Genomic DNA, 22,749 nt, shown 5'->3' with positions numbered 1-22,749 from the left:
GTCCCAGGGTCACCTGTTGGGGGGGGGGCGACGGATCTGCAGACCTGCAGTTCCTTGACGGTGCTTTTTATGCTTGGTTCTGTGGCGGAAAAGTCAAGGGCGTTTTGAGTTCTTCACGGCGGGACGATGGGATGATATGAACCACCGGCTGGCACAGAGCGAGACCAGAGGTCACGTCATCAGTAAAAAAAAGAAACCATTTTGCTCAGCGTAAGGTGGAGGAAGGGAGACTGTCATTTAACGTCGGAGCTTCTTATCGCGACGTGCAAATTGGTTATGAAAGAAGGTGTGAGGGACTCCGATTACTCTAAGGAGATGTTTAAGAGAAGCTGAGGTAAGCTCACATTTTTCACGATCCTGTTGGTGGGGGGGTGTCTAATGTGACCAGACGCGTGCTACCTTCGCTCATTGATGGAATCCGGCGAGTTCCTCCTCCATGTGTGTTTTTGTGCCTGTGTGTCCCATGGGGGTGTGCTAATCCTGGATGGTGAGGATTTCCCGGGGATGACTCCCCCCCCCCCCCCCCTCCCGATTTGTGAAGCCATGTGTTTTGTGTCTCCTTTTTTCTGCCCTGTGGAGGGACACATTTCCCAGGGGAGCAGATTTATGGCTGTGTGTCTCATGAGATTCGGCCCGGCCGTGGTGTGGGGGCCTGGAGGCTGGGCGGCTGGGGGGGTAAATCCATGTGCTGCCAGGCTTGAAGACCTAGCGAACCACCCCTTAGAAACTAACGTAATGGAACATGGAACTTACTTAAAGGTGGTGCTATACCTGGCAGCTGGTGAATTTTCTCACGCGATATAAAGCTGTCTACCCTGTTTACCCGTGACCGCCCCCTACAAAAAAATGAGGCAAATAGGAGAGGTTTAAAGACCCCTTAAAACCAAGTTACAGACAAGCAGAGTGTGAGAGATTACTCACCGAATTCAGCCCCCCTTTGTGTGTTAATGGATGTGTTTGCGAGTGGTTACCTTCAAATCCTCGTCCCCAAAAGCCAGGCGACTCGGGGTGGTTTTGGTTTCTAGAGTTCGTGGCTGTTTTTTTTGGGGGGGGGGGTGTTACAGGTGAATGTTTGCCCCCTTGTGGTTAAAGTCCAGCAACGTGTCTAGTAGTGTACCTACCAGCCTCAGGGGATGCTCTGAATCGAAGCCCCTCCCCCTAGGCCCTCTTATTGGTTGATGTTCCAGCTGTCATTTCACCAATCAGCAGTTGAATCTTGAATGTTTCATGTACACTTACGGATGAGATGGTCCTTCGCATGGGACAGACATGCCAATCAAACACTGTGGATGATTTCATTTATTTATGTTCCACTGTACAGAACCTATGCTGAGGTTCTTTTGGTACCAAAGTTTTTCGTTGAGTTCCGGACAGGTCCCAGTTCCAAAAGTTCCGGTACCTAAGGTAACAAACCAGCTGGGCTACGTTTTCGGTACTTTGAGTCGGAGACTTTCTTTCTCGATTTGGCCGAAAGACAGTACGGCCCACCCATGTTGGAAAAAAATGACGATAAATCAAGTTTTAAAAAAAAGTTGTAATAATGTATGTGTGGACAAATGGAAGTCTAAAGCTTTAAATGTAATCTGGGCAGAAAGAAACAGATCAAGGTCCTATTTGCTGTAACTTACTAGGGCTGCATAACATTTGCAAAACTTCTAAATTTTTTTTTGTAATATTGGGATATTTCTAAAGCAAGAAAATGAATGAATACATTTCCCTCAGACCTTTCTAGGGGTGATTTTTAAACAGCAGGGATGAAAATGATTACGATTGTCTCGAAGAACACATGCAGCGGTCGTGTAAAAGCAGCGGAGGACTTTAAACAGATTTTTTTAGTCATTCTAGATAATCTTGAAAAGGAATAGCAATAAATTGCAATGCTTGTTAAGAATGTTTCCTGTGACAAAGTAAAAATGTTTTCGTGAAACTTAAACCCCCATCTGTGCTATAATGTCCGGACATTGATTTCTAACCAGCTGACTCTCGTGGTCCTTGCAGTGTGAGAATTGCGTGTGTACGACATGCGATGTTGGTATTAAAATTGCACATCGCCCAGCCCGAATATATATACTACAGCCATTTTATGAGTTCAGTACAAAAAAACCCAACCTCACATTGTGATGTCATTCAGCATCACAACCACATTGCGATGTCATTCAGCATCACAACCACATTGCGATGTCATTCAGTGCTGGTACCCCCGTTTTTTACGCCAAGTACAGTACTTTTGGTACTTTGCTAAAGTACCAAAAGTGCGGTACCTGGAAAAACGGCCTGACACCAATTTACTTGACTGCATGTCTTTGGGCAGCTGGCAGAGGCTACAAGCACACAAAGCGGAGATGGGCTTCAAACCCATAACCTGGTGGTATGAGGCAGCAGTTCTTCATGGGTGTGATGTCCGTTATAGCCGGGGTCCGTCTCTGCAGTCAGACCTTCCGCGTTTAGTTGGCTCGGTGGTGGGGGCACCTTGATGCGGGGTGATGGAACGCAGACCGTCTGAGCCTGAAGTTTGTGGGGTGGGGGGTGAATGAGTCTGAGAGAGGCCTGGGGGATGGGCTGTCATGGGGGGTTTCTCACAGACAATAACCAGGGCCCCCCTTGGAACCCGCCCCCCCAGGGAAACACTGCCCAGCGGCCGCTAATTTCGAGTGTGTCCCTTGATGCCATTGTTGTGCGGGCCCCCCCTTTATCAACCAGCCCCTGAAATGAGCCCCCCCTTCAAAGGGGCCTTAGATGGGCCTGACCCCCTTGTGGGCCGACCTGCCGTGGAGATGTCCGGGTTAACGGTCGGGTCCCAGCCGACTGCCCCAACACCCCAGCGGAAGAATGCGCGTGTCCTGTTGAGGAGAACTGGCCTGCTTTTGTTCTGGTTCTTCAGAACGACGCCCCTTCCCTGTGGATGGGAGGGGGTATGACGGTTGGGGCTGCGGGTTCGAGTTCTGGAACGTTGCTTATATCATTTGCACCTACCTTTTTCCATCTTGGACCCTCCTCCAGTGGTCACTCTGGTGCCCGACGTCCCACCAGAAGCGTGTGCAGTGGTCTGCGGCAATCCGGGGGCTGTTACCCGGCTGCATTGCATGCCAGCGGTGACGCCCGTGTGACGCATTGACGCTCTGTGGTGGCGGCTCGCGGTGCCACATCCTCTCGCTCTATCTATGCTACAGCAAGGCTGCAATTGCAACCCTTAATGTTCGGTCTCCTTTGCCCTCCTTTGATGAAGCAAACCCGTTTCAACTGGCCCACATATGCACACGCCACCTTCACCCCGCTGCGCTCGCTGTTGCCGCAAACTAACCTTATTCGGAACAGTTCACTCTAAACCACTCCCCGTTGTTATTGCTGAGCTTAACCTACTTAGTGCTGGTAACCTGGTAACTGCATTCTGAGACGTCCGCAGTCATGCACCGCGTCATTGTGCTCAGACCCTCGTGATGCGTTAGCACACTGTGCCTGTGATCAGAAGTCGTCAGTTCAGATCCCGTGGTCGGCAGAGCGATTCCTCCATTGGGCCTCTGAGCACAGCCTAGTTACTCCAGAGACCGGGGAAGCCTTGATTTCTTAGTTGCGCGTTGCTTTGAATGAGCATGTCTGTTAAAATAAAATCGCAGATCTGCTTGCTGGTTACCTGAGAAACGCTCTTCAGTAAATGGCCAAATTCGCAAGGCACGTGGAAGGTCACTGATGATAAGAACATAAGAAATTTACAAACGGGATCATTCGGCCCATCGAGCTCGTTTGGGGAGGACTAAACTTGTAGCCCAGATTTGTTAAAATCTTATCTAGCTCTGATTTGAAAGGAGCTTCATAAATGAAATGGCTGAAAGTGAAACGATCAACAGAAATGAGGATTCCTGTGTCGTTCAGCAGCATTGTTTGCCCGTCTTGGTAATGGTTTGGTCCACAGAGCATCTGTGTGAAATGGCTGGGAAGCCAGTGGCAGGACTGGGAAATGGTGACGCTTCTGGAAATGCGTGATGTGAAGTACTGCTGCTTTGGTGTCCTTCTGCATCATCGGGCAGCATCATCCGTCGCATGCGGTTTCTCATGCGCACTGGCCGGCTTTGGGCCCCGCCTCCCTGGGGAAAGTGGGCGGGACCCACGTGTGGGGGGGGGGTTAACGGTGGCCCTTTGTGCTCACTCATGGAAAAGGGAACTTCAAAGATAAGCAGCAGGGATGCTGTCCTGTGAGGGTGGGGTACCCCCCCCCCCCCCCACAGACACACATACGCACCCCCTCCCATGTTGCATGTAATTCCCTAATCTTGGGAGTGGATTGTAGGTAGCAGAATTCATGCTGCGAGGTGAATCATCCACATCTTCCATTTTTACCTTCATCTTGGGGCCCCCCAAGAATGCCTGTTGTACTGTGTGTGGGGTTGTGCTGGTGCTTGGCGGCCCGGCCGGCTCTGTCGGCCACGCCCCATTCCCATAAGCCTCTCCTGGTCTGCCTGACACTAGCGGTGTAGCAGTCAGCTCAGATGCTCTGCAGCCGAAGGGTCATCTGAAAGGACGCTCAGTGCAGAGCAGAGCTGTGGGGTTATGGGCGCCGTGCCCAAGTCTCATGGCTGACTGGGTCAAACTCTGCTAAATAAATGTAAGAAGCGTCTTGTTTTCAGTTGCAGAACGTTGACATCCCTTCTCTTAGGGGTTTGCCGACTTAATCTGTCAAATTTTTACGTTTCATCTCCAGGATCTGTTTCCACCAGAGTGTGTAAGCAACGCAGATTTCCTAAACTGGAAGCCGATTTCGGGGGTTTTGAAACACTCCGGTCTTTGCGTTCGGTCTCCATAACCTGCGACGCGTCGCCTGCGCTCGCAGCCTCGTGCTTTCTGCACGCCGTCTTTGCCCAACGCCTGAGGCCGCAGCGTGCACTCCGGAGTGTTTTCATTCAGGAGTGGTGAGGCAGGAATTCACGCATGTGGATTGGAATGCAGATCTTTTTTTTTTTTTTTTTGGAGACCAGTGAGTTTGGGGATAAAGGACCCAGAATCAAGCAGAAGAAGAGGGGACATTAGTCACAGTGATTACGCTTTGTGTGCAGGGGAATACCTTTGGCCTGGGTGCTGGCTTCCTCTGTGCAACTTCACCTAAAGGGGAGAAGTGTGTGTGTGTGTGTGTGTGTGTGTGTGTGTGTGTGTGTGTGGTTTATGTATAGATCACATTGTGTGGACCATTTTTTGGTCTCCAAAACATCTGTCATTGCAGTCAAAAACTTAACATGCAACAGGTCTTATATTTTGTCTGGTTTCCTGTGGTGAGGATTAGGACTGGGTAGGAGTTAAGGTTCTCATTGTTTGCCCATAGAAATGAATGGATGGTCTCCACAAAGGTGGAGTGTGTGTGTGTGTGTGTGTGTGTGTAAATGGGTCGAGATTTAATCAAAAATGAATCCTGTGACAAGCTGTCTGAGCGGAGCTGCACCATCCCTGTTTCTGACACTTACGTTTATTTAGTTTCGCTGGTGCTTTTGTTTAACGTGACGTGTGGGAGGCGAGTGGCTGTGTGTGCAGGTTCTGCTCTGGGGATCAGCATCCTGCCCCTATAGGAACATGGGTATTCTGAGCTGGACAGTAATACCAGTCACTAGCAGCCAGTCTGCGTTTCTGCGCGCAGGCGGGATCTCTGCGCAGCCAAGCATGCGTACCAACCCCCCCGCCCCAATAACAGACCATTGTATTTACATTATAAAGTTGTCCTCACCCCTCTTCTGCACTCTTTTTGAGTACCGAACGTTTTAGTCCAGATGGGCAATGGAATGAAGGTTATGTCATGGGATGGACGCGATGCTGGAATGTGGGGTTTCCCTGACTGATATGCAGTATGTGCCCAGGGGACCCGACTGATCCGGGCAGCTGCATCTTCGGATCCTCTCTCTCCCACCCCCCCCCCCCCCCGCCCCAGACTTCCCCATTTACAGCTGCGGGTGGAGCAGATTAGGGGGCCCCCCACGTCCTAGGATCCACGCTAATAGGATCTTGCTCTCCCTGACGTTAAGACTGGCTTTGCTGAGCTGCTAAGACACTTCTGGACACTTGTGTAAAAACGAACACCATGACCCTGTCCAGGATTGGTCGTTTCTGGGAAATGGATGCATGTCACTGCCAGTGGAGTCACTGCCAGTGGAGTCACTGCCAGTGGAGTCACTGCCAGTGGAGTCACTGCCAGTGGAGTCACTGCCAGTCATGTTGCTAAATAGTCTTGTCGATGTGGCTCCACCGATGCGTTTCAATGGATTTAATGGGGAACTGCACAGATAGATCTCTTATCATGATAACATTGAGCAGGAGCTCAGGAACTTCACTGACTGGACTCCTACTGCCAGGCTGGTTGGGCGACAGTGGGGGTCGGAGTCGGGGGGGGGGGGGGTGCATAAACAAGCCCATTAATTTGTCCATTCTCTCATCTCTGTGGTTGATTCGGAGCCGGGCGACATGCTCTGTCAGAACTAAGGAATCCACAGTGGCTGCCGTATTGTCACCTGAGGAACGATTCCGTCAGAAACGCCGACCCCCTTTTAAACTGTAACCTGTCGGGGTTCCTCCGTGTTTTTCATAAATCCTGTAGAATGCATTTGGGAACTGGGAACTTCGCAGACCTTCCTGGCATGTATTGGTCCATAGAAAACGGTGTGTTTTTTGACTATGAGCCCTGTTGTCTTTATCCCCCATCTCCCCCCACCCCCCCCCCCCCCCCCACCCCCATAATGAACGGGCACTGATAGAAGCTGGCAGACAGGCGGAGTCTGCCTGATCTCCTGTCGCATGCGCGCAGTAATCCTATGAAGGCCGTCAGCGCAAATGCAGCGTTGCAGTTTCGCAGTGGCGTGTCACCTTGCTGCCCTTGGTGTGGGGGGGGGGGGTTCTGCATGTCCGGCCCTGGATCCCGCCTTCCCAGGAAACGCTGCTGTATTTCGGGGGCTGCCGGCGGGTGGAGGTGTGTTATTTATTTTTGTTTCTGGAAACGTTTGATCTGCTCGTGGATGGTGAGGTCATGCCCATTGTGCTCAGTCCTTTGTCATTAGGGATTTTCTTGAAGCATGCGTGAATGCATTATGGAAAAGTGCTGGCCAGTCATCCCGTGGTGGATGTTTAACTTATGACACGTATCTTATGACTCTGTCTTCTGCCATGCGCACGTGCAGGGACTCTACGTAGAGCATTCTGGGTTAGCTTGTGTTTGTTTTAAGAGGTTGGTTGAACTCCCGCGATTATGACATTCACCCCTGCGCATTATAACTCGGCCCCATTTCTTTAGACTTTCTGAAACCAGTTCCCTTTTGTGCAAACCGGTGCTGTCCTTGTTCATGCGAGTAGCAAAGGGAAGTTGGTGATCGTAGGGGTGTGTTTTAAAGCTGTGAGTCTGGCTGTTCCTTCCTCTCACCCTCTCTCGCTCACTGTAATTTCCTTTCAGAGAACACAACAGTTTACACGCCGTCGTCCACGACCGCCTGGGTGAGCTGCTTCGGGTTCTTAAGGCCGTCATCGGCAAGCACCAAACCCTCAACTCCGTTGACATCCTCAGTGCGGCTGGAATCGTCATCGCCAAGGTCAAAGGTGAGGCCCTCCCGGGCTGCTAACCTAACGCGGTCACAGTCCCAGTGGCTGGTCTTTGTACTATGCTGCCTTGAAGCATGGAGAATGAATGATGACTTGCTATTTGATTTGTACACAGCTGGTGTGGTCATTGCTGCAGTTATCTCACCGATGTGCCATTGAGTTGCCTCTCACAATAAAGGCTTTTGCCTCTTGAGTGAGACGAAGTTCTGTTTTGCTTTATTTATTGTATCTGTCCTGTTCAGACTCTGATTTTTATATTTTAAGATAGTTTGACTGGGAGGTGCAGTATGAGCCTGTCCTGAAACTCGCAGGTCTCTATAGATATTATATTTGGAGAAGGGCATGATCGCATTTCCTCCCCAGTATACCACTGGAAGTTTCAACACCTTTATGGAAGGGGTCTGGTAACATGATCTCCGTAGCTCATTCCTGTTCTGGGAACATTAGAGATGTAATGGGGAGCATTTTAGATATGTTGAATAACCTTGGGAGTGTATATGTGTGTGTTGGATGTGAGTATGTATATATTTCTTATATAAAATTTTGTTTATATTTCTGTATATAAGTTTATAAAGAGGTCTCTCTTCTTGAAGATGGTAACCCGGAAATTTTGGGGAATGATTACAGAGCAGGTTTTGTTGGGCTGTTTTTGGATATTGCTTAAGCGCCCTGTACTTTTAAGACCCAGTACGTGACGTGTTCATTCCCGCCGCCCCCCGCCTCATCTGTACGACACCCAGTTGGTCGGTGCAGTGTTTTTTTTTTTCCCTGCATTGTGGCCATTTTGTGGAGTTTCGATCGAGGTGGGGTTTTGGAAACTGCCGGAATGGAGGAATCTGGCCTCGTGGGTCTCCAGCCGCGGCCCGAAACACAATCTCGTGTGCAGGGTAATTTTTCCTTTGGCCGGCGCACAAGAATCTGTGTATGCATGGGTGGGGGGGGGAGGTCTTCATTCTGGAACAACCAGTATCCCTTTATGCACTTTGGCATCTACTGGCGGTCATGTGGGGCTTGTTGTCCCCCTGCTGGCCGCAACAAGTACTTCATCTGAGTCTGGGTCCCGACCGTCTTCCTTTCAGTTATACGAGCGCCTTTCGCTTTCCCCGTAGGCGCCTTTGTGTGACACCACTGCAGCGAGCCAGAAGTATCATTTCCGTACACGGATCTGCACACTTGAGGACTGTCCACTAGGGGGCTCTTAGACCGTGGTGGATGACCTCTCTAACCACTGGCTGACACCTATGCCCAGGTGCAGTTTCAGAATTTACATTCTCCGCACACTTGAGTCGGTCCATTGCCCGCTGTTATGTTATGACGGTGACGTGCGCGTACCCCCCGATCCGGTCCCTGTGACCACCACCTGCTCTCGGGTTATACAGTCCCTGTCTTAGTCAGATGTGAGGAGGTGGGTGGACTCCCCATCCCCGCACTGAAGTCACTCGTGCAGGAACTTCGTGGGCAGGGGGTCGGTGGGTGGACGTTCCGAGTAATCCCCGGAAAAAAGCGGGCTTGGTATTTTGTTGTTGTTTTTAAGGTCTGAAGGTTTCAGCGGCGCTGCTTCCTGTACCAGCGGCCCGAGAGCTACAGTACAGCGCTTTCATCTTGTGGTTCCAGTTTCTTGTAGTTTGTATCTTGGGCTTTCTCTAAAACATGTTGACCCGATGAAGTCATCTGAGGAACAGGGAGGTAGTTTTGATGGGGGGGGGGGGGTGGGGGGTGGGGGTGGGACCTCCCCGCCGCTGTGGCTGCCGACGGTCACGTTTTTATGAAATTCTCCTGCATCAATTTGAGGGGCTCGATTCCCTCCCTCTCGTGCTGACTTCGCAAATCGGTTGAGAACAGGTCGGTTTTGCTAATTGGCTGCTATGTTGTTTCATCCCGCCCCCCCCCCCCCCCCCACCCCCCTTACTTGGGTGGGGGATAAAGGCGCCTTACGGGGTTGTGGATGCAGAACAATGTCATTTTTGTCAGATGGTGTGGTTTCCCATATTCAGCCTGTAACACCCCCCCCCCCAGCCCACGGCATTGTTGGGGGGGAGACATTGTGTGCGAGCAGCAGGATGTCCTGAGGTAGACGTCACCGGGGGGGGGGGGGGGGGGGGGAGGGGCGGTGCGGTGCAGGGCGGGGGCAGTACAGCCTCGCTGTGAGCCAGGACGCTCGTAACGTGGTTGGGAGTTTCTCCATTCTCTGGCTCCGAGCAGGAGACTGACCTGACCATTCCTGCCTGCGAGGAACCCTGCGAGCTGTGGGATCTGCCCCCACCTTCCTGACAGCCCGAGACGCGTGGAAGTTCGCTGAGCTGCCGCTCTCTTTTAGTGTGTTTTTTGTCTCCGGTCGAGCCGCGGCTGTCATCGCCACGTTTACCGGCGATGGCCGCGACCGGTCGCCCGATCTGGACGCCGGATTTGCGCGAGACGGTAAGCTGCAGAGAACCTCCTGTTGACCCGTCTGACAGCCCGCTACTCGTTTCCTGCGCAGATCAGCGGCGAGGGCCAGGGAACCCATGACGGAACCTCGCCGTCTCACTCAGAGATCCGACCTCAGCCCGGTGTCCACGCTCTCTGACCCGGTTTCTCCTTCGGGCCATTTACGCACTAAACTCTTTTTGGGGGCCTCGATGGAACTTTATGACCATCGCTTGTGAAGGTCTGGGAGGGGGAGGGCTGGCACGTGACCCAGATTCCACCTGCAAGGGCTTTTTGTTTTTACACACATCTGTATCGGTGCGATTTGTGGCAGTGTGGAGTCTCGCCCGCTGTGGTGCCTCTTCTTGGCTATTTTCTGCGTTTAGCTGCACGCATTGTTAAGGTGGGGGGGGGTGTGTGCTGGTGAGGATACAGGCTCTGAGGGGTTTAGGCGTCGGGGGTGCTCTCGTGTGTGTGTGTGTGTGTGTGTGTGTGTGTGTTTAAATTCCCAAATGGTTGTTGCCTTTGGAAAGGAAGTTTGAGGACACCCTGAATGTACCCTATTTACTCCGCCCCCCCCCCCCCCCCAGTTCCCCCCTTAGTGCGTTTAGACGGTCAGCAGGAAATTGCTGCTCGGCCAGATTATGGTCGTGCCTGAATACTGCCCCAGTAACAATAGGAGTGCTAAAAGTTTAGAGTCGTCGCAGCGATCTTGCAGTGCCGCTAACGCTCTCCCCCCCCCCCCCCCCCCCCGAGCAGCAGAAATCTGGGCGTTCACTCGCCAGCCTCGCTGGTACCGACGACGCATTTCTTGGCATTTTTCGGATGTGTGCGAATCCATACGCGTGTTCACTTTTGTTTGACGGCGTGGGTGTTGTGCTCCCGTAGGAATGAATGGTATGGATGTGTTCATTCTCGTTTCACTTCAGCCCTAATCCAGCCCCCCTGTCGTGACAGGTGTGAACTTCAAGGATGTGAATGAAGACAACAAAAAGCAAATTTTTGGTGAAATCTACACCTCGATTGACACCTTGGCATTTACATTTGGCAATGTGTAAGTATGTCCGTAATGTGATGCAGACCCATCGGTTCAGTTTTAGTAGCGCGACTCGGTTTGGTGTCAGTTTGTCATGTGACTCGCGTCCCGTGTCTCTCGTTCAATTGGTCGATCAGTTTGCTTGAATGGATGTCATTGGCCTCTGGCCACCATGTGACCTTGTGGCTTCTCTCCTTCCCCCCCCTCAGAGTGTCTGACTTCCTTATGGGAGATGTAGACAGTGGATCAGTGTTGGGGGTGCCCCAGACAAGAAGTCGGGTGAGTGAGCGGCTATCTTGTTTGGGCTTAGTGCTGTGCCCCCTCCTCGGTGTGTGTGTGTGTGTGTGTGTGTGTGTGTGTGGGTGTGTGTGTGTGTGTGTGTGTGTGTGTGTGTGTGTGTGTGTGTGTGTGTGTGTGTGTGTGTGTGTGTGTGTGTGTGTGTGTGTGTGTCCTTTTTTTGAGCATGTAATGTTTTTCCACAAACTGGCCTGCCCTCTGCCTCGCGTGCCCTTTTCAACGTAACGGAAATCCAAAAGCTTTCGCTTTGAGGCTGGACCCAGACGCCGTGTCTCTAAGGGGCATAATGTTTCCATTGTTGCTTCCCGTGTGTTTTGTAGCATTTTGATTTATCATGGTCATCCCCCCCGCGCCCCCACCCTGACCCTCTTTTAATCTCCTGCCACGTTCCTGTGGACAGCAGGAATAGAAACACCATCATAGTCACAAATATCAGCCAGTCACGCTGTACCCCCGTAGGTTTCTCTAAGGTGTTTGTCTTTTTCTCGTAAATTGGGTGTTTATTTAATTCCTTGTTCCCCCCCCCCATCGGTCAAAGTCTTTCGAAAACCTGTCAGTGGATTTTGGAGGATCAGTCCTGGAAAAGGATGACGTTTCAGGTGAGTGTTTGATCTCTGCCGGTGTGACTATTTTTTATTTATTTTTCTTTACAAAAATAGTTACTCCAACGCTGCAATAATTTCTTGAAAGACACGACCGGCCGTTTCCTCTTGGGACAGTTCTCCACTGTCCTTGACTATCCGGTCTAGTCCTTTAACCGCTGCGCCACCTAGTGATCACCACTGGTATGTGCTGTCATTATCCTACATTGACTGTGCTGATGAGCGATCAGGTTCAGCCTTAGCTTGGCATTCCTGGCAGCATTTGCTCACCCCTAAGTCACGACTGAAGCTGCTGCTGAATCACTCACCGTCTCCTACCCCAAACCCACAGGACAGTCGCAGGCGGAGGAGGTGGACCGCACCCTACTGACCAGCGACAGTGGCGTGGAGTCGGCTCTGCTCTACGCCAAGGCCTGGTCCAAGTACACGAAAGATCTGCTCTCCTGGGTGGAGAAACGGCTCAGTCTGGGTGAGTCGGTCTGAGGGTTCAGACAGCACCTTCCTGTGGCCACATTCTGCCACAAACCAACAGAATCCCTCAGGCTTTATTCCTGAAATCAAATCGTGTGACGAGGCCTTTCAGGTATTTCCTTTTGGATATCTGAAACGGTTCCTTCTGTTTATTTTGACGGCCATACTGATTGGTTTATCGCATTTGTTAATTAACGATCTTTTGTTATTAATATGTTTTCTTGCTCTCTGAGCTATTGTTTCATTTTTTAATTGTATCTGTGGCAAAAATGCCCAAAATCGAAGTAAGAGGGTCTGATCTCTGATGGGCGTAATGTTCTACATCCTGATTTTTTGCATCTTGACGTCTGGGTGAAGCAGGGTGAGGTACCTGCTCTAAGCATTTTGGGACCACCGGAGCGTCCTACACTCTGTGGGTCTCAGCTGGCCTGGTTCCGCCTCCATGTCAGATGGACACGCGCGACAGACACTCTCGGGTCCTGTCTGCCATTTCCCGCCTATCCTAACAAGACTCTTCCGTGATGGGTCTAATTCGCAGACATCGAGTGTGCGAAGAGTTATGTGAAGATGGCAGAATCGGCGAAGGCTCTCACAAGTCAGCAGGTAAATGTCATGGCTTGTTATGTGATATATGTTTAATTCACATTTTATGCTGTATTGGTCAGCTTTTGAAACCCCACCCACTAACCCCCCTCCCCCCCCCACGGTCCATCAATGATTTGATCTTTCACCAGCTTATTCTATTGGAGCCTGTCCCAGCCATGGCTACATCCTAAATCCCAAAACCTGTGATTTTTCTTATCTTTTTTTTTTTACTATAAGGAGTACATGCCATTTCGGGAAATTTACACCTCTGCCTTCAACAATGATGCTGAATATGGCCACCTCCTGCTGCAGACCGCAGCTGCCCTGCAGGCCAATAAATTCATCCAGGTTAGTCCATCCAATCAAACGGCTTCCCCTTGCTTATCTCATACAGGGGGGCGGAGCTTCTGGGTATTTTTAAAATCTATTTAATTCCTTTGATTTGTATTTTTCTGGCTGCAAGTTCGTCCACGTTTCAGTGTACCGCGTTAAAAAATAATCAAGTTAAATCATCTATTCTATCAAGTTACATACTGCTTATATCTGTTTTCTCACACTGTGACCAGTGAGACTGTGATTTTATCTCTGAGTACGACTCGTGGATCATACAGCCGAAGATGGCGATTCTGATAGTTTGACTTTGATTTCGGGTGTCTGTTTTGTCACCCCTTAGCCCCTGCTGGCCCGAAAGAATGAACTGGACAAACGCAGGAAGGAGATAAAGGATCAGTGGCAGAAGGAACAGAAGAAATTGGTAAGGGATCTACTCAGGGCAGGAGTCTCAGATTAGGAGTCCGGGCCAGCTTCTAGAACCTTCTCTAGTTCGGGAGGCTTTCGGATGTCAATGGGGGCTGTGTTAAAGGGAAAGCTAAAGGTGGGGGCGTGGTCTAAGGGGCTAGGTGTCCTGTTTCTCCTTGTGCCCTTTTGTGGTGGGAGGGGCCGGGCTCTAGTAGCGTGGCGGCATGTAGATGCCTCATCTGACCCGTGGCCGACGCCCCCTCACAGCAGGAGGCGGACAGCGCGCTGCGTAAGGCCAGGGCGCTGCTGGGCCAGCGGAGGGAGGAGCACGAGAAGGCTCGCTGCTCCACCAGCCGCGTGGAGGAGGAGGCACCACAGGCCGGGGGCAAGCAGCTGGAGAAGAAGAGGCGGCTGGAAGAGGAGGCACTGCAGAAGGTGGGAGTGCGGGGTCAGCAGGGGGAGAGGCTGTTGGACCTTAGTTGGACTTCCGCACTACCTGTATGGATTAAATGACCACCCCCCACCCCCCTTCGCTCCAATTCCATCGCCCCCTGCAGGCCGAGGAGGCTAACGACCAGTACAAGGCCTGCGTCGCTGACCTCGGGATGAGGAAGCAGGATGCGGCCAACGCCAAAAGCGAGATTTTGACGCAGGTGCACGACCTGGTGTTCCAGTGCGACCTGACACTGAAAGCGGTAAGCCCCGCCCTCTGCCCCTCGCCCTGACCCCTCACACGTGATTGGTCTGCGGTCGCCGTATTGACACCAGTCCCGCTCGCTCTCCCCCACAGGTCACTGTGAACTGGTTCCAGATGCAGCACGCGCAAGCAGTGTCCCTCCCCGTCAACCAGCAGGCCCTGTGCGAGAGCGCCAAGCGCTACGAGCCAGGCCGCCGATACGCCGAGTTCGTGCGGAGCCTGCCCCGGGACCGACTGCGGCCCGGCTTCTTCTCCTCGGACGTCCCCCAGAACTCGGGGTGAGCCCCCACCTCCCTCTTACGACTGACTGGATCTGGAAAGCTATGCTGGCTTTTGTCCCAACTGGGTTTAATAATTAATTATAAATCTAACAGCACCTGAAAGGTTCAGAGCAGGGTGGTGAGCTGTGCTTCTCGAGGGGCAGAGGTGCCAACGCTAACTTAATTAGCCAGTAGAACTAATTGTTTTGAGAAGGTACGGAAATTTGGATCTTCTTCACATAGATATCTCCCGCTAACAAATTCCCAGCTTACCGTAACACACGATTGGGGTAAATCTAACAATCTGTGCATGAATGACTGTTCCTGCTGTAGAGGTTGTTCTTCTGTTGCTTATTTTGCAAGTGTTAGATGTTTGATGGATGGATTGATGTTTTATTGATCTTAAGGGAAAAGGGGAAAGATGCAACAGCAAATGTCACAAGGAGCGTGAATACGGCTTGCCCAGATATGAATAAACACAAATGTGATGTCCTAAAAACAGGCAGAGGATTTTTTGCCATGTTCAGAAACTCCCTACAATTTTATTTTCAATTTTTTTTTTATAAATATATCGCTAGAGGTGAGGCTGGAATGTCCACACGTGACTAAGTAAGGTTTCTATAGAAGCTAAATTTGAAGTGTTTGTGGTTTGGAAGCTAGTGGTGGAAGTTTTTACTGAACCAGAAAAATCACCCTGGGTTTTTTTTTTCAGGTTATTTTGAACAGCAGATGGGCGTTTGTTGTTAGCTTGAGGTCGCTAACCTGCTAGCTTTTTCTGCCCATTCATAGTCAGGGGGTGAGATTTGCGTAAGCTAAAGACGATGACTGTAGTGAGCATGGCGTCGGCCAGGGTGAGACGACGACAAAGAGTGCTCTCCGCGCGGATGCCCTGCACCGGGTGCGCGGGCCCTGCGACGAATCGCAGCGCGGGAGCCAAACCGCAGGCCTGCCTCAGGAAATATCTGCGACGACTGCATGCGCTGCACCTCACTCTCGCTTTCACTTTGCGCCTCACTGCTGAGTTTGAGGGTGACGTTTACATCCCGTGCTGCCTGAAAAATGTCAGGTTATTCTCTGCCGAGTTGCCCGTCGAATGGGGTGAAAAGGTAGTCGCGCGTGCAAAGTGCACAGTAGAAATGCGTAACGCGCTGATGTGCGTCTCTCCCCTGATTCTAAGTCTGAGGGCTGTGGAGTAGTTTGTCCGCGTGCAGGCAGTCACCACTGAGGGGGGAAGCTGGGAGGCCATTTTGGTGCCTTTAGTAGAAACGCTGATTAGGCGCGAAGGAGGTTAAGATTCACTTCTGCCTTTTTGTTTTCCCACAGACAGCTTAATTGTTACTAATACTAATCACTGAAGATGTGAACGGCTTATCTCCCCCGCCCCCCCCCCCCCCCCAAACACTTCTATTCTGGGTACTTATTTCAGCTCGTGCCTGTGTGTTCTCTTGGAAGTGAAACTTTTTTTTTTCTGCTCGTCTTTGATATGTGGAGAGAGTCTTAAAGGTACACGGCCACCGTTATCTGTGCCGGGTTCGAGTCCGCTCCTCTCACGCCCCCCTCCTCCCCATTTCAGGGTGCTCGTCGGGAAGCGCTCGGCGGGAAGCGTCCACTCCTCGCACGGCAATCTGTCGCAGATGTCCGTCACGTCAAGTGACTTCCAGAGCACGGACGAGGTTGACAGCCCCGGCCAAACGCGGGCAGAGAAGGCGGGCGAGGGGCGTGCCAACAGCAGCGCAGACGTCCAAAGTAAGCCGGGGGCGGGCTGGCGGTGGAGCCTGGGGCTGTATCCCACGCAGGTGGGCTGGGGCCGTACCCCCGAGTAGGGTCTAGCAATCGTACCCTAACTGCAAGTAAACATGCCTAATTTAAGGTACTCTGAGGAACTTCCCCGAGGTATAAACAACATTAATATACCTCCCCGGTTTCCCGTGGATGTGGGTGGGCGGAGTTAAGCAATCGGATAAGATTTCCAGGAAGCTGATCTGTGCATGAGTTTATTACTCAACTGCCAGCACTCAGAGGACATGACAAAACACCCTGCTTTGATGCCCCCCCCCGCCGGTCTGTGGCTTGTTCTGCTTCTGCTTTGAGAGAAATGTCATGGTGTCTGAAAGCCACTTTAATCAGTTTTTGTTTTTCAGTTTTGTGTTTGGGGAAAATGGGAGTGTGGTGATTCTGTTTTGTTAGTCATATCGCATAACATAACTGATAGAGGAAGCTTCCAGACCTGGGAGCCAGTCCGCCTGACGACTGTCGCATTGTGTCCTGTGCAGCACTGAGGACGCAGGGCCCGCTGCGGGCCTGGAGCACGGGCGGCCAGGGCGGGGGCATGTGCAGTGACTCGGAGAGCGCAGGGGGCAGCAGCGAGTCCCGCTCCATGGACTCGCCAACCGCCAGCCCAGGTATGGAACCCACCAGAACGCAGCCTGGCGTCCCACAAGGGGGGGGTCACAAACACGCACATGGGAGGGAGGAGGAAACCACAGCTAACTACCGGATTTGCTGGGTAGTTGCAGACAGTACAAAAATGGATCATTCCGGAAAGGGTGGCAATGCAGCAGTGTGTTGTTTCATCACTGCCGCTCATGCAGCCCGACAACTTCCCAAAGCATTCCTCGCGTTGTCGTTCATGGAATAACGCAGCTCGCTGGATGCAAGCATAATAAAAGCATAATCGTTTGTTACCTACGCTAAACCCATTCATGGCCGTGATCAAAAGATTTATCTGAGAATTATCTGTTTTGCTCCAAGTTTACGGATTTCCTGATCCTGGAATGCTGGGAATGTGTTAACGGGAGCGTTAACAGCCCCGCCCCCCTTGCAGCCTAAGGAGAAGATCAAACGTATTAGCAGAGGAGTCATTTGCACATCAGGCGCCGATATCGCAGCCCCCCGCATGGCTCTGTGTGTGTGTGTGAGGCTCGCCATGCGTGCAGTCCTTTAAGAGCGTGCCGAGTGAGCCCGGGGGGGGGGCACATTGCGACTCGGTCCGGCGACAGCTCAACATCTCCATGCTCTGCGATCTTCCTATAGGCGACTTTAAGAGGAGGCTGCCCCGAACTCCCTCCACGGGCACCATGTCTTCTGCGGATGACCTGGACGAGAGGGAGCCCCCCTCCCCTTCGGACAACGGTGAGTGGGCGCATTTCTCCTGAAATGTGACGCATGGGTTCTCCCCACCCCTGTGGAGCCCGGATGGAGGGACTATTGTTTCTGCACTTCCTGTCTCTCTCTGCTCTTGTTTGAAAGTTCTCTCTTCCCTGTTTGTTCTTTTGCAAATTTGCTTTTTTCTTTTTTTTTTATGGCGATTTGAACCTTATTTCAGTTGTCAGTTGGGGAAAAATGCTGTTTAAAAACGTAAAGTTTTTCGTATCTGTGTTAGCCTGATTTTTATTATTATTTTTTTTATCATCCAGTTTTAGATGATTGTAACACTTGTCTTGACCCAGCTGATCTCTATTAGGTGATAAGTAACTTCACCCACGTATTTGAGAGGTTGGTCTTGTGCTTTTTTTGTGATTGGTCGGCAGGGCCAGATAAGGTGTAGTTTGACACTGTCTCCTTCCCTCTTACAGGCCTTGGTGAGATGGTCATGGAGACAGCCAGTTCCCCTGGGCCTTTCCGGAACGCCCAGATGTCCAAGGCGGCCCAGACCCACAAGCTCCGCAAGCTCCGTGCCCCGTCCAAGTGCCGCGAGTGCGACAGTTTGGTGGTGTTCCACGGGGCCGAGTGCGAGGAGGTGAGCCCCCCCTGGCGCTTTGGTCGGCCGTGCATAACATACCACTATGCAAAAACGGCTTCTTTTGGTTAAATCGGCTAATTGTTTTGTCCTTTTTGTGCTCAGTGCTCTCTGGCCTGTCACAAGAAGTGCCTGGAGACGCTGGCCATCCAGTGCGGCCACAAGAAGCTCCTGGGCCGACTCCACCTCTTCGGCGTGGACTTCGCACTGGCCGCCAAGAGCAACCCCGACGGCATCCCATTCATCGTCAAGAAGTGCACCTCGGAGATCGAGAACCGCGCTCTCGGCATCAAGGTACCACCTCCATGTCTCCAACACGTCTTCTTGCCGTTTTTAACTGTGCTCTTCTGTGCCGTGTTTGCCTTTGGCTAACGCCGGTTTCGTTTTTCGCTTGTTCCCACTACGTAAAGGGTATCTACAGGGTGAATGGTGCAAAGTCGCGGGTGGAGAAGCTCTGTCAGGCTTTTGAAAACGGCAAGGACCTGGTTGAGCTCTCCGACCATTACCCTCACGACATCAGCAACGTGCTCAAACTGTACCTCCGACAGGTTTGGACGACTCCTTCCCCTTACAGCCCGCATGCTACCCAGTTTATTATGCCGAATTATGACGTTTTCCTTTGCACCTCCTTCGGCAGCTTCCCGAGCCCCTGATCCTTTTCCGTTTCTATAACGACTTCATCGGCCTGGCCAAGGAGAGCCAGAGTGCCATCCTAGATGAGGTGGACGCCGCCCGGTCCCGGCCTGCGGGTGACACGCCCCAGCTAAGCGTCGAGCTCAACCGGGTGCTCTTCAAGATCCGCGATTTGCTCCGGCAGCTGCCACTGGCTCATTACCGCACCCTACAGTATCTGATCGGGCACCTACACAGGTGGGGATTTTTTACCTGGGGACCTTGTTCATGATTGGGTCTTGTGCCTTTCTGATTGATTGGTTAATTGATTGAGTAATTTCATGACTTTTTTTTTGTGATTATCCAGAGTAACGGAGAAAGCAGATGAGAACAAGATGACAGCTAGCAACCTAGGGATCATCTTTGGCCCAACACTGATCAAGCCGCGGCAGACGGACGCCGAGGTTTCGCTCTCCTCTCTGGTGGACTATCCGTACCAGGCCCTCATCGTGGAGTTACTCATCACGCACTATGGCAAGATCTTCGACACACCACTGCATCCTATGTCTCCTACGACCACTGGCTCTCTGCTGCCCCTTAGGGGCCCGGAGGTCCCGGCGAGCTCAGAGGAGCCACATCTGAGTCGCCACTCCAAGTCTTTGGTTGACATCAAGGAGGTGAGGCTGCGATTTTCCTTGCGTCGTTTCACGTCATATCACTTCTCTAACGACGGTCCAGATCTGATGCGTGCCACTTCTGTCACTGTTGTATTACAGCAGAGCTCAAAAGCGTACAAAAGGCACTCCTCTATAATTCCTACCTCCCATTCGGTGGATGAGGTGAAGGACACTAAACCCAGACTGGAAGACAGTGGCTGTGCACCTGGTCAGTATGTGTTGTGCCGCATGGGCCAGTCATCACTTTCCTAGAAGCTGTGTTCTAATCGACCATCTCTTTTTTTTTTTTTTTAGCTGTGGTTGCGTCTTCGGCAAAACTCAATGGTGCTCCTGGCCAGGCTGTGCCGGAAATCCACCGGACGACGCTAGTGCTGGAGAAGCAGCACGTCAGCACGGCCCGGGTGCAGCTGAGAGCGCCTCGGAGCAAGCCGGTCTGCCGGCCCATCAGCATGCCGGTGGAGAGGCTGCTGGGCCCCAGCCAGGTACTCGAGAGGAACAACAGGAACAGCTCACAGCGCGAGAGGAGCCCCGCTATCCAGGAGGCACCGGAGCCAGAGAAGCCGGGCCCCAGGGTCAGCTCCTACTACCGGAGCCCCTATATCGATACCCAGACCTTGCGCAAGACCTGGGACAAGCAGTACAAGCATTACGACATCACTCCGCGGACCGCTATGATCATGGCCAACATTCCCACGGATGGCAGCGCTGGGGATTCTGGGAATTTGTCCACCTCACTCCCAGCCACCACATTCACGATGCCCGGGAGGACCGGAAGGACCTTGCGGAGGGAGAACAACTTTAGTGAGCCCTGCCCGGGGAGCGGGAACGTCGTCAGGCCCCCTCGGACTTTGCGGCCCCCACCCGGGACATTTTACAAACCACCCCCAAGCCAAAAGGCCAAGCCGGCAGAGCTAGAGGCTCGACGGTGCAGTGAGCCTGCCAGCATCCCAAAAGACACCGGGCCATCTCATGGCGTGGAGACGGATCTGGGGGTGGGATCAGAGGCGGGGCTACAGATGAGGCTGTCTGTGGATGAGCCAATGGAATCGGAGCCCGCTGCCTCCCAGGCCCGCTCACAGCCGCAGTCCCCCAGTTCTGGACCCGAGGACCTGTGCGTGAGTGAGGCCAAACCCGTCTTCCAGAGACTGAGGACCCGTCGTGTGCCGGAATTTGAACACAGGGAAGCGCACTTCGTGTGATTGCTGAGCCGGACTCCTGCGCTTACCTGTACATACGTATGTTTTTTTTTGTGCCATTTTGTATAAAAGAAATCCCATCTCTTTAAGAGGGAGAAGAAAATTTCAAGAACTGTGAAAATTAACCACAGGAGTGTTACTTGTATTAATATATTTTGTGTTCTGTTGGGTAAGGCTGGAAATGAGACGTCCCGGACCGTGAGACATGCACTCGGCACACATTTTAAACTGTGTCTGTGGCTTCCTCCTTTACTGGTATAAACAGACCCAGTATCCTGTGAAAGCTGAGTGTCATTCTGGCAGGTTTCTAGAGAAAAGATGATGGACGCTTTGTGGAGGAGTGTGTGTGTGTGTGTGTGTGTGTGTGTTACATTGGCCAGGATACCTGTCTTGGCCATAGAGCTGCTTTTCAATGCCATAAGATCAGCCTTTTGAGGTTCATTTTATTTTAATGTGTTTCTTTCATTCTCAAGCAATTTGTCACGACTTGCATGTGAAGCCCTGTTGTATTACTGCATAATTACCATGGTCATTACGATGCACTTAGTGTACAAATGCAAATGGAGACATCTGTCTGTTTTACAACTGGAAAGTTTATACATATCATATGTAGTTTCAGCTCAAATAAGTGTCTCTTGTAGTACGTGTAAACCTTGTATTTTTATGTATATGTAAAGTATAACCTTTCCAGTTTAAAGTCTCTTGTAATGTATTAACATACTGCCTATTCACAGACGTTCGCGCCAAACGTATGCCACTATTTGTAACTTATTAAACGTGTGCTTCTTCAATCGTAAATGCTCAGTGTTTTGCCGTGCTTCCTCATGCGGCTGCAGCCCATCGTTTTGCTGAGACTCCCACAAGCCCTTTCTGCTGATTGCCTCACTTCCTGTCACATGATGTAGGGTGTTCCTGTAATCAGGATTTGTCGGGAAGGCCATAGGTATCTTTGGATCCTCTCATGCCCGTTGCCATGGCTGTGGCCATAGCCTAGCCCACCCCCATTTATAAATGTCTAGTGAGACTCCTGGATCCCATTAATGGACCTTTCACACCAATTCACATTTTACTCCCCTTGCCTAAGAGATATTCCTAAATACCTGTTCCAGTACCTTCACCATTCGTGGGGATTTTTTTTCCCTGGAATTCTGACAGATTCCACTGTCATAAATGAAACCTAATCATCCGGACCGGTTACAGTCTCCCGCAGGAACCAGGAGCGTACACTAGATCTTAAATGGTCACTGCATTTAAAAGAAGAAAGAAAAACGTGTGGATGGTCTGTAGAACCACGCGACCCTATTGTTTGAGCACGTCGCCTTTCATTGGTCAGCTCGCAGCATCAGACGCCCCCCCCCCCCACCTTGGTATATAACCGGTTCTTTGTTTTGGCTGAAGAGTAACTCTAAGTTGTCTGAGAAGCTGCCTGTTACTGTATTGCAGTATTTTTCCATGTTAATTATCGGATGTTAATTCCACGTAGAATCATCTGGACATGTACTTGGTCGAGTGAGCTTGTTTCGTCGTGGGTGGAAATATTTAAATGAGGATTTCGGTAGCAGAGTGATCTTCCTGACAATATCAGTATATTACTGGTAATATTGTATTCAGGTTATATTTATGTGTTTCAGTATTGGCAAAAAAAAAAACTGATTTTGGGCGATGGGGGTTGATGAAATGTTTTATTCCCCATTGTATTTGCTCAAAACAATCTGATTTTTCCAAAGTGTACAATGTCATTTTTAATAATAAAAAAAAAACAGTGGAAATCATAAACTTTGTGTACGGCTGTGCGTTTGTTTATAATACGATGTTAAAATGTCTTCTGTTCAGAGGTATGACTTTCAGTTGGCTTGTGATGAGTTTTGGA

The 22,749-nt window shown here is 51.2% G+C and overlaps 1 protein-coding gene across 2 annotated transcripts; it reads left to right on the top strand.

Annotated features, from left to right (window-relative positions):
• The first annotated feature begins 7,317 nt into the window (after positions 1-7,317).
• On the top strand, positions 7,318-22,655 carry LOC125716367 (rho GTPase-activating protein 29-like). Of its 2 annotated transcripts, none has more exons than XM_048988588.1 (21): positions 7,318-7,560; positions 10,927-11,023; positions 11,215-11,284; positions 11,841-11,901; positions 12,236-12,373; positions 12,914-12,978; positions 13,198-13,308; positions 13,634-13,714; positions 13,966-14,133; positions 14,256-14,393; positions 14,489-14,673; positions 16,229-16,401; positions 16,929-17,057; positions 17,689-17,787; positions 18,231-18,394; positions 18,500-18,688; positions 18,805-18,942; positions 19,032-19,264; positions 19,374-19,683; positions 19,783-19,891; positions 19,978-22,655. In XM_048988588.1, exons 3-21 carry the CDS (start codon positions 11,231-11,233, stop codon positions 20,880-20,882), a joined length of 3,450 nt encoding a protein of 1,149 aa, XP_048844545.1. In that variant the 5' UTR covers positions 7,318-7,560; positions 10,927-11,023; positions 11,215-11,230; the 3' UTR covers positions 20,883-22,655. The 2 variants fall into 2 exon arrangements, with proteins under 2 accessions (XP_048844545.1, XP_048844544.1); XM_048988587.1 differs by lacking the exon at positions 7,318-7,560 and adding an exon at positions 9,695-9,981.
• The last annotated feature ends 94 nt before the right edge of the window (positions 22,656-22,749 follow it).

The sequence above is a fragment of the Brienomyrus brachyistius genome, chromosome 21 (genome assembly GCF_023856365.1).
Source record: "Brienomyrus brachyistius isolate T26 chromosome 21, BBRACH_0.4, whole genome shotgun sequence".
Lineage (NCBI taxonomy): Eukaryota > Metazoa > Chordata > Actinopteri > Osteoglossiformes > Mormyridae > Brienomyrus > Brienomyrus brachyistius.
This window is presented reverse-complemented; position numbering and strand designations above follow the sequence as displayed.